Raw genomic sequence first — 11,414 nt, 5'->3', positions numbered from 1 at the left:
AGTGACTTGCTGGCAACCGTCCTGCCAGTACTGTAAAAATACAAGAAAACACAGGATGCACACCGGAAATGACTGAACATGAATGCAGTGATTGATTCCTAGGTTTATTTTGTGATGAATAAACAAATGTGCAATATAAAGGAAAAACCTTACAATTGAAGTTGTAATGTTATAATGTTCAAGTTTTTGTTCTAAAAATAGATAGATGCACACAGAAAATGACTCTAATATGACCAGATTGATTGATTCGAAGATATTTAGTTTGTTACAAACAATGTGCAATCTGTAAATCAAAAACCTCAAAATTAGTTGAGGTTATAGTTGAAACTATAAAATTATAGTTATTTTTTTTTACCTTGAGAAAAGCTTAAAATATAGACCAACAAATTTTATGTTTATTAATTTATTTCATGTTGGTACATTTTTGGGAAGTACACCTGTTTTGACCTGATGTCTATTGGAATGGACAAAAAAGATCACAATGAAAGCAATTATATATATATATATATATATATATATATACTCATTTGTTTTCATTTATAGAAACCTCATGAGCTGGGAAAATGTACTTTTATATTTTTCAGAAACTTGAAACATAATTCAGGTCTGAGGGGGTTAAGCGCATGTTGATTAGCAGGAGGGGGAGGGTTGCAGGAGTTGTTGGTGTGTGTGAAGTGCAGATCAGAGTGGGTGTGGGGTGTGAGACAGGGCTTTTCAAATCACCAGTAAAACACATTCAGATCTTCAGCCAGGTGTTTCTCCACAGATCGTGGGGTGGTGTCTTGTACTTGGTGATGTTCCTCAGACCTATCCAGACTTACTGTTTTTTTGTTTTAGATAAAATCATGTGCTAATGCTGATGATTTAAATCTTTCTCAACCCTTTGGTGGATAAAGATATGGATATACTGTACTGTTTAAAACTAAGTGTGCATTTTAAGCCTGGCCTATAATAACGGGGCCTAACATAATAATGTGTTTATGTACTTTGCGGTGTTGTTTAAGTTGTATTAAATAATCATTACTGATGTACAAGTCGAATTTAGCTAGACTTTAGTTTCTTGACTGTAACTTTGGTTAAAGATCAAATGTATTTTTGCTTAATGCAATATTTTTTTTCGTAAATTAGTTTGAGATCAAACATTAATTGGCTGCCCCTTGTGTAGGAAGAGGAATGTAAGAAAAAAAGAACTTACTGAAAGAAAAAAAAATGTTACTAAACTATCTTAATAACAGTCACTAGAATATAATTAAGAAAAAGTCCAAAGTGACATTTACACTCTTAAGTTTATTAACACTATAAGTACATGAACACAATTTCAGACAAACAAAAGAATACATTTACCATGTGCATTATGTGTAGCCAAAAAAATTCAGACGTTTAGTGATGGGGTTCATATAAATAGATGTGCATGTTGAATTTTACAGTTCAGGACCTCATCAAAGTGCCCACCGTGTTGTGGCTTATTATTATGCAACTGCTGTCTCTTATTACGTAACACTCTTCTCTGTCCATTCCCTGAGGAGCACCATGGAATCATTTGGCCACATGATCTGTCCCTCTGCATGCTCTCTCTCTCTCTCTCTCTCTGAAGTCATGAGTGTGGCTCAGAAGAGACTGGTTTCGCTGGACTCGAGGATTTTTGGAAGAGGTACCTGTGGGTGTGAAACAAAAGTAAGGGTAACACTTTAGAATACGGTTCCTTCGTTAATGAATAACTACACAAGAACTAATGAGTAACACAATGTTAACAATCTAGAAACTATTATTAACTATCAAGAAACTCTGATTAACGAACTAGTAAGTAATAGCGCACAGACGAAAGTGGTAGTTCGCTATTAAGTAATCAATAACTACTATTTTTTTTAATACTTCCCAGAGAACTACTGAAAAAGTTTATTAACAATCTAGTAACTAGTATTAACTAAAAGAAACTCTTATTAACGAATTAGTAAGTAGCTCACAGATGAAAGTGTTACTAGATACTTCTGTGGGAGTTACTAATTATTTGGATTCGTATTATAAAGTGAAGATCATTGGAACTAACTAGTAATTTCTCAAGTGTTACTAAAGACATTTTCTAAAAGTTACTAAAGTTCACCAAAAAATCTCAAACATTTGCACAAATCATGACTAGATCATGTAGTAACACTTCAGTAATTACTAGTTAGTTCCAATGATCTTCACTTTATAATACGGATCCAAATAATTAGTAATTCCCACAGAAGTATCTAGTAACACTTTCATCTATGAGCTATTACTTACTAATTATTTGGATCCTTATTATAAAGTGAAGATCATTGGAACTAACTAGTAATTTCTCAAGTGTTACTAAAGACATTTTCTAAAAGTTACTAATTTCACCAAAAATCTCAAACATTTGCACACATCATGACTAGATCATGTAGTAACACTTGAGTAATTACTAGTTAGTTCCAATGATCTTCACTTTATAATACGAATCCAAATAATTCGTAATTCCCACAGAAGTATCTAGTATTACATTATCTAGTAATTCGTTAATAAGAGTTTCTTTCAGTTAATAGTAGTTACTAGATTATTAATAAACTTTTTCAGTAGTTCTCTGGGAAGTATTAAAAAAATAGTAGTTATTGATTACTTAATAGTGAACTACCACTTTCGTCTGTGCGCTATTACTTACTAGTTCAGAGTTTCTTGTTAGTTAATGATAGTTACTAGATTGTTAATATTGTGTTACTCATTAGTTCTTGTGTAGTTATTCATTAACGTAGGAACCGTATTCTAAAGTGTTACCAAAGTAAGCTCTTTTGAAATTATAGCCTACTAACACAACACTGGTATTACTTTCTTGGACCATCAATACATTTCAAGATCACTAACAGCTTTTCAGTTGGCATTACAATGTCAAAGTAAATAAAATAAAGATTTGTCAGTGTAAATGGAAACAACTCTCCTCAATAATAGGGTTGTCACAATATCATAAAAATGTCTTGTGGTACTATACCAACTGTACGGTTCTCACGATACACGATAAGTATTATCACGATACAATTGTGTTAATTCATATTCAAATCTACAAAATGAACCAAATTTTCACACATTTTACCAATCAACTTAAATCAGTGTGTAGGATAAACAAAATTCATCTTAGCTCTGCGCAGTAGCACAGAAGCTGCATGAAGTGATATTAAAGGGTTAGTTCACCCAAAAAATGAATATTATGTCATTAAGGACTCACCCTCATGTCGTCCCAAGCCCGTAAGACCTCCGTTCGTGCACAGTTTAAGATATTTTAGATTTAGTCCGAGAGCTTTCTGTCCCTCCATTAAAAATGTATGTATGGTATACTGTCCTTGTCCAGAAAGGCAATGAAGACATCATCAAAGTAGTCCATGTGACATCAGTGGGTTAAATACAATGTTTTGAAGCATCGAAAATACATTTTGGTCCAAAAATAACAAAAACTACGACTTTATTCAGCATTGTATTCGTATGAGGTAAGACGCTGCTGACGTCTGGTGCGTCCACGGTTTCAGGTTCAAATAAATATGGCTGGGCAAAAAAATGCAAGTCTTCCTCTGTGTCGAAATCCTTAGACATGTTTGCGAAGACTGTTTTGTTTAGAGCGTGCGTCTCCCTCAGACTGTGAACGAAGCTTGGACGCACCAGACACACGTCAGCAGCGTCACTGAACGTGGATCCATAACAGAACCAGAAGACAATACAATCCTGAATAAAGTCGTAGTTTTTGTTATTTTTAGACCAAAATCTATTTTCGATGTTTCAAAACATTCTAACTAACCCACTGATGTCAAATGGACTACTGTGATGATGTCTTTATTTCCTTTCTGGACAAGGACAGTATACCGAACATACATTTTCAATGGACAGAAAGCTCTCGGACTAAATTAATTATCTTAAACTGTTACAAAGATGAACGCAGGTCTTGAGAACATCATTTTCATTTTTGGGTGAACTGACCCTTTAATATGTGGCATTAATGTGTTTACGCTGCAATTAAAATTGCATCAATGATGTTATGAACTTAATGTTTTTATATATAAAACTGATACAACCGGCAACAAGTTTCCTCTTTAAAAAATAAACAAATCTAAAATGTATTTTAAAATTTTATTTGCTCAGACTAGAACGGCCATTCAAATTCATGGGGGTCAGGGACAGACGTACAATGAGTAATCTATGCAGAACAATAAAGCAGTGCTTCTGCTTCTCAATTGATAGGTTATGTATGTGTGTACATGTGTTTTGCAGTTCTGTTCTGATAGTCACATACTGCTGTGTAAAAACTATGCTAAATGCAAAGTTAGCGTGGAAAAATGAATGGCAAGTCAGCCAATTCATGTTTCATAGAAGCATAGACTTCACAGAAGCAATTCAAATGCAAAAACTACACAAGGGAAAATAAAATAATTACCTTAAAATACCAACAAATTATTGAAACAATTTCCTTTACAAAATTATAATTTTCTCTAGATTCAGACTAGGGACGCTAACGATCAATTAATTAATCGATTTCTTATAGATGGTTAGATTGTGTAATTTTGAGGTGTGTGTGGCTCATGCGCAAAACGTATAGCAGACACACAGGGAAAAGTAAAGGCAAGCACGGCGTAGTTACGTATTACAGCATCTGCTCTCTAATCGCTCTTGCTGTACGTTGATGTCACACATCAATCCGTCTTCACAGTGTCAAGTCGAAGACACTTGAGGCAAATTAGCATGAGAGCGCAATTAAAAAAAAATGGTGATGGGGTGGATAGTTCTGCTCTTGATCTACTGACGACACAAAAATTAGAGAACACCGACACAGCCGGATCATTTCCACAATGACTAACACAATCTACCAAGAGCAGCGCAAATTAGCGTCTGGTTTAAGACATATTTTTTTGGCCTGTTATAATGCCGCAAATACCAGTAAATTGACAAGCACGAACCATATTAAATCACCTTGTTTTGTTTATTTTAAAAACTCTCCTCATATAATTTTGCGTCTGAAAGGGAAACTCCTACAAAATGCATATGCAATAAGGTCAGCAGCAAAAATAACACTGTCCATGCCTTTTCAACACAAATTTTTCACTGTGTGTCTTTAATAAGTCCTGAGAGTAGTTTTTTTGTCACCAATAGAGGGTTTGCACTGGTGCAAGCTGTTAGTAAATCTGGCTCCTAATATCTTCAAGCCATGCAACGGATTAGGTAAACGGCCAGCTGTTTATTTAGAAATATACTTAACCAAGAGTCAAAAAAACTCTTGAAAGTGATTTTACTGAACAAAAGAATTACTTACTTGTGTAAACAGTACAATACAAGTACATAGAATAAACAAGTAATAAGATCTTGGTGGATGAGTATGGTTTTCCAGCTCTGTTTTAGCTGTGTGCACCTATTCTATGGCGCACGATAAATAAAAACCTGTCAGTCTGAGTGATCAAACCAATCCAAGCACACTCCAGCTGTCTGAAAAACTGTAAAACTGTCTGATTGGTCTCTACACATCTTCCCTATCCACTATATACCCACCCACCACCCCTGAGATCCAGTTTCAATTGACCTTATGCTCAGCTGCACTACTTCCTGAACTTAAGCCAGCTCCTTGTTTCCTGTCTGCCATTATTGGTCAAATTGATTAATTCAGGTGTGCTTGACCTCAGTAGTCATGGCAACAATAATCAGACACACCTGAATTAATCAATTTGGCCAATAATGGCAGACAGGAAACAAGGAGCTGGCTGAAGTTCAGGAAGTAGTGCAGCTGGGCATAAAGCCAATTGGTTGAACGTTCAAATGACATTGGAAAACACTGCATTATAATTGCAACACGATCCGATCCTGGAAAGGAAGTTCTATAGCTTTAGCCAAATAGCCTCTCATGCCACTCCGTGATCAATTTATTGTCTTACGTTGTGTTTGAGCTTGATCAATACCACCTGCTTCAAATAAATATATATACAATCTAGAATTATTTACTAATGTTTCACGAAGGTACAAACAAGAACCTGGTGCAAAATATATATTTGGCATCATATACATCACCGTGCCATTTCATACAATACTTGGTATAGTTTGGTTTAATACGTTTGTTGTATTCTGCTTGTTGAGACCTTTCAACGATACATGACACAAGGCATATACAATGATTTTACAGATCACATTTTCATGTAAATCAGTTATTTCTTCATAGAGCACATTAGCCTGGGAAAACCCAAACAACTTCCGGCAAATTTAGATTTGCTCTGAAAGTTAGTCTGGCAAAGAGCTGATTCAAGCCCATTTCCAATCCGTCGAAATCAAGGCACCAATCAGAAACGTTGGGGCGGGCTTTAGACGATTACAACAGCACTGGGATTTTTAAGCAAATTTTGTAGCATACATTACAAAGATGGATGCCGCCGTTGAACATCACTCGTTCGAATCAGCTATCGCGTCTGTTTTAAGCGATTTGAACGTTTCCTTTTTGTTAAAAACCAAGCAAAGAACTACATTCTGAGATATTTCTCCGCCGCTCTGCATACGTAATCTCCTTCATCACTCTGATTGGTTTTAGGTCTATCCGCGACATCCGTTGGTGACGCCCCTCTGGAAATGATTTGTCTATGATGCTTTGCCAGACCATAACTCAGTTACAACTGAGAATGGTCTGGTTTTAACCAGGCTAAGAGCACATCTAATATTTCACCAAATTTAAAAGCATTTGTTAAGTGATGATCATTTTCCCTATATTCACTGTAAAGCCAAGCTTCTTTGTGTTGGTTATGCAAGTGGTCGTTAATGTGTTAACTTAGTATTTGGATGGATTTAACAGATTGGTTATCGATTAACAAATTGTTAATTTAAACAACGTTAGATTATGGGAATTTATGTAAATTGCCATCCCTAATTCCGACAATGCCTTGTTATTAATGTTGTATGTATGTAGGCCTGTGTAATTCATAGTAACATTAATGCAAAAACAAAGAAAGGTTAATTTATTTTGTTCTGTGTTGACTTTGCATTTGATCTGAGTCCTGAAGCAAGACCAGTTGAGAACCACATGCCATAGATTACCCTAGTGTGCCCCCATTGTTAAAAGAACAACAGTTCCCAGTTGTCCCTCCCTGACAATGGCCCCCACTCAAGCTGAGTTTGTGCATGTGCACAAAGCAACTAATTAATTGTTAACTTGAGAGACTTCAACACTACGTACCGCTTTGAGATAAGCCACGTTGCTCTGTCGAATCTCGCTGAGCAACTGATCCCGAGGTGTTAGATCCACTTTAGGTGGCTGCCGCCTTCGAGGAACCGGCTTCAGAGTCTTTATCACATCTTTCAGCTTGGCTCTCTCATCTGCAGGTCCTTCTCTTGCTGTGCTTCTTTGTTTATGAACACTCCTCAGCTGAACATTAGCTCTTCCCTCTTTCCTTTCATCCCTTTGGTTCAGTTCCAGAAGTGGATCCCTTCGTTTTGGAGTCTTTTTCAGTTGTACTTCCTTTAAGAGGTTTCCCGTGTCTGAACTAGGAGGATGTTGTTGTGGGTCAGGATATTGAGCCTTGCGGAGCTGCTGAGGAGGACTTGGTTGTGGTGAAGGTTCAGGAGAACCTTCAGGACTCTCCTCAGCCCCGTTTTGAGAACCCTGCAGTAGGGACAATGGTATGTAGCCTCCTAGCATTTCCAACATACCAGGGGGCAAGTTGAGAGAGTTCTCATACATCTCCATGAGCTTCCTATGCTCTTTCATCTGCTGGTGCTTCTGGTCCTCCATTCTCTGCTGCCGCTGACGGTCCAAGTTTCTGGTTAGGAGATTGGTGACCACCATCCTAGGCCCAGGCAGTTCAAAGTGGTAGCCCATCTTCAGAAGGGTGGTGTTAGCCTTGAGGAGACGAGACACTTCCATTTCTGCATGGTGTCCCAGCATGTGCCTTTGGTTGTGGAAGCGGAGCTCAGTGAGTGTCTCATTGAATTGGAGGCAACGTATTATTGCCACAATCCCTTTTCCTGTGATGAAATTGGATTCGATATTTAGTGTGGTGATGCTTCTGTTCTCCTTGAGCATGTTAGCCAGGGCGAATGCCACGTTTTCGTCTGCACCGGTGTTTGCGATGCTGAAGGTCTTAACGTGTCTGTTCTTCTTGAGAGCATTGACGTAATCAAGGAGCATTACTTTGGGAATGTTTTCAATGTTGTTGAGATTGACATCTGTGACAGAGGCATTATTGTTGAGGATCTTATCCAAAGTGGTTTCCAAATTCGTTTCATTCCCAGAAGGTCTTGCGGTCTTTTTAACAAAAGTGCTTCCACCTAGGGCGAGTTTTGGGATCTTCAGCTTGGATATGACCCTTTCCTCTTTCTCGGGAACCCAGTTCTCATATGAAGAGGGAGCAGGTTCAGCTTTCTTCTCCTCGTTTGCTTTAGATTCTGTCTCATTGAGTCCTGATTCTTCAGTCTTTGCTTCAAGTTTTGTTTCTGCGACCTCTGGAGGCGGCTGTAAACCATCTTCTGAGTTCACTATGGGGTTGGTGGCATCGACAGGATGCTTGCTTTCTATGTCCTCTTCTTCAGCCTCCATTATCACTTCTTCAATCACTTCATCAACAACAACATCCCCCTCTCCTCCCTCAACCTCCTCAACGATCTCCTCATAGACATATTCCACCACTTTATCTTTATCTTCTTCTTTTGCTTCAAGCTCCTCATCGGTTTTCCTCTGATGATGACAAATGGACAGAAGGGTCAAATCTGAAGAGTTGAACAACTTTTAAAGACTGCAAATTTTGAAAGATTTAATCTTCAGCAACTTACTCAAAGCCTAAAAATAGAATGTCCTGTTTACAGCAGTTGCTGTTTCAAAGCATTTGTTGTTGAACTATTATTGGCTGCCTGGTTGCAGCAGTTATAAATAGTCAGATTTGATGATTAATAATCAGAATTCGAAGCACTTCATTAAAACAGTTTATATGACATGAAACGCTCTGTATCTAAACAACACCAACAATAACTTATCTTACCTGACTGGGTAACAGAGTTGTGGGAACTCTCTCCTCATCCAGCATGCGTTTGGACTCTTTCTCCCAGTACATATATTCCACCAGTGATCTGTGATCAAATGATCCAGTGGGTGGTTTGTCAGTTTGGTCTCTCTGCCTCATTCCCACCGGCACTCTCTCGTCAGGAGCAATGTCGTCCATCTCACTCTGGAGCTGTTTGAGCTCCTCTGTCGAAAGGCCTGCCAGAATCTCGTCCTCATCGATCTCTTCTTCTGACTGGGGCTCGCTGCAATCTGAAATAGAAAAAAATACACACTGTAAAATAATCAGTTAAAAAAGTTAAACTTTTAAACCAATGCAAGTCGGATATCGGGCGTAAATACCTTATGTATGCTGTTAAATAATTTCTGTGCCACTGGTATCACCCAAACAGGTTTCTCAATCACTCTCCATGCCTGATATTAGTCAGACAATCAAGGGAATACAAATATACAAACTTGGACACATTTTGTCTGAAAATTGTAATAGAGGGAATGCATTGACGTCACTTTCCCGCCAGATCAACCCCCCTCAGCCTGACTGAGTGGCAAAAGATCTGCTGCGTGACTGGATTTAATAGGAGAAACTGTGAAAATGAAAAAAAAAAAACGAACAATTTTGTCAATTTAAACTAAATGTTGGACTCAATATAGTGTTCCTTACAACTGTCTAAAGATCCAGTGATCCATGGATATTGACATGCAGCCGGGAATCGTGTTCATGACATTTATGTTTGCCTGATTTCGACACGGGGAAATAAAAGCACCTAATGTTAAACATAAAGCAAATTTGTCTTTTAACGCTTTATATAAATACAATATAGGTAGGTCTAAATCCGGGTGATCACTTGTATCAGTGTTATATATAGCCTATATATATCATCATATCGTCCAGGCCTAAAACTTTATACGTTTTTTGGTCAGCGTTCATTAAAAAACATCCAATAATGCAGAATATGCAATGATAAATATTTAATTGATGAGTTGTTAATATAAATAACAATACAAAATATATGGGCATGGATTTACAGCTAAATTCAGCATATTGACACAAAATGATAACTGCAAATCCACCTTTCACTGAGTCCAGTTGTTTCTGTGAATTGCAGCGATCCATTTGCTCCTCTTTCTATAGCAGTCTGTAAAAATATACCTTCGATTTTTTTCGTCAAATCTAGTTGTATCAATCGCAAAGCTCTTTCCCACTTTATATGTGGGAAATGTGGCATTCACGCTGAAAACAAATACAGCCGCTCAGTCTTTTTGCCACTCACTGTGAGTAACTGCAGGCACTCCGGCCGACGGTGACGTCACGCGCATACCCTCTATAACTATCCCTTTAAGTGATATTACACATCTTGTACCGAATGTCAGGACAGCTAATATGTTCAGTACAACAACATGAATGCGAGCTTGATATTTCTTTAATATTTTTTAAAGCTCTTTACTTAAAACTACAGTACGATGCAACCCCCAATTTAGCACTGGTCTACTGGGAGTTAGTTAGAGATGGAGTAGGCTGAGTGTTAAACTCATTTTCTTTCAGCACCTCAGAGCTCTTTACAAAGATCACCTATTTTTTCTCAAGATTAATGGCAACAAACGGCTGAATATATTAGCAAGAAAATACCTCGGACTGTCGTCTCACGAGAAGCGTCTCTCTGCCTCATTCCCAGCGGCACTCTCTCGTCAGGAGCAATGTCGTCCATCTCACTCTGGAGCTGTTTGAGCTCCTCTGCCGAGAGGCCTGCCAGAATCTCGTCCTCATCGATCTCCTCTGTGTATGACTCGTGATCCGTGTGCTCAGACATGTCCACCTTAGTGTTTTCAAGAATTCAACTAAAGCCACTGGTTTCGAGCGCAGCGAGCGTCGTGGCAGGACTCAATGCCTTGTGCCGCATGCACGATCTAAAATAACCTCCATTCAACAGAGGGGAGGGTATTAATGGAACAAGTGGGGAGATACAGACATAGACTTTTTTCAGCAACTTGAGTCAGCTGGTCTGTCCCCTGAATTTCAACATGACAGACTAGAGAGAGAGAGTAGGGTGGAGAAAAACAGCAGCAGGTGGACATGCCAGTCAAGCGGCCCCGGTGGCTCCGACGCTAACTTCAGCTACCTACAAAACATTTTATTTAACTGGACTTACAGGATGACCAAAGAAAAATAGACATTGTAAACCTGGCTGTTTGAAAGGCCAGTAAAACCGGCCTGTTACGTGTGTTAAAAAGCTGTGTACCATCAGCACTAGAAATATATAGTGTTTTGACCCCTAATCCTCCACAGTTCTTTGAGGACAGAAATAAAATCTGTCTGATGTTGGACACAACAGTCAGGCGGGGAAGCTTGGGCGGTCAGGAAAAGCAGGCTGATGTAGGATGGAAAGATTCCACAAACATTAGTGTCGTCTAT

General features: G+C 38.3%; 1 protein-coding gene across 1 annotated transcript; it reads right to left on the bottom strand.

Moving 5' to 3' along the window:
• Positions 1-1,224: 1,224 nt before the first annotated feature.
• On the bottom strand, positions 1,225-10,985 carry lmod3 (leiomodin 3 (fetal)). The gene is made up of 4 exons (XM_039669925.2): positions 10,632-10,985; positions 8,985-9,256; positions 7,187-8,683; positions 1,225-1,655 (listed from the first exon to the last, which is right to left on the bottom strand). Exons 1-4 carry the CDS (start codon positions 10,810-10,812, stop codon positions 1,608-1,610), a joined length of 1,998 nt encoding a protein of 665 aa, XP_039525859.2. The 5' UTR covers positions 10,813-10,985; the 3' UTR covers positions 1,225-1,607.
• Positions 10,986-11,414: the final 429 nt, after the last annotated feature.

The sequence above is a fragment of the Pimephales promelas genome, chromosome 20 (assembly GCF_988280905.1).
Source record: "Pimephales promelas chromosome 20, fPimPro1.hap1.1, whole genome shotgun sequence".
Classification (NCBI taxonomy): Eukaryota; Metazoa; Chordata; class Actinopteri; order Cypriniformes; family Leuciscidae; genus Pimephales; species Pimephales promelas.
This window is presented reverse-complemented; position numbering and strand designations above follow the sequence as displayed.

Coding starts and splice junctions, on each gene's coding strand:
- lmod3 (XM_039669925.2), bottom strand. CDS start 10,812: ATGTCTGAGCACACGGATCACGAGTCATACACAGAGGAGATCGATGAG. Junction 8,684..8,984: donor CAACTCTGTTACCCAGTCAG/GTAAGATAAGTT, acceptor TGTCATCATCAG/AGGAAAACCGATGAGGAGCT. Junction 1,656..7,186: donor ACGTGGCTTATCTCAAAGCG/GTACGTAGTGTT, acceptor TCACACCCACAG/GTACCTCTTCCAAAAATCCT.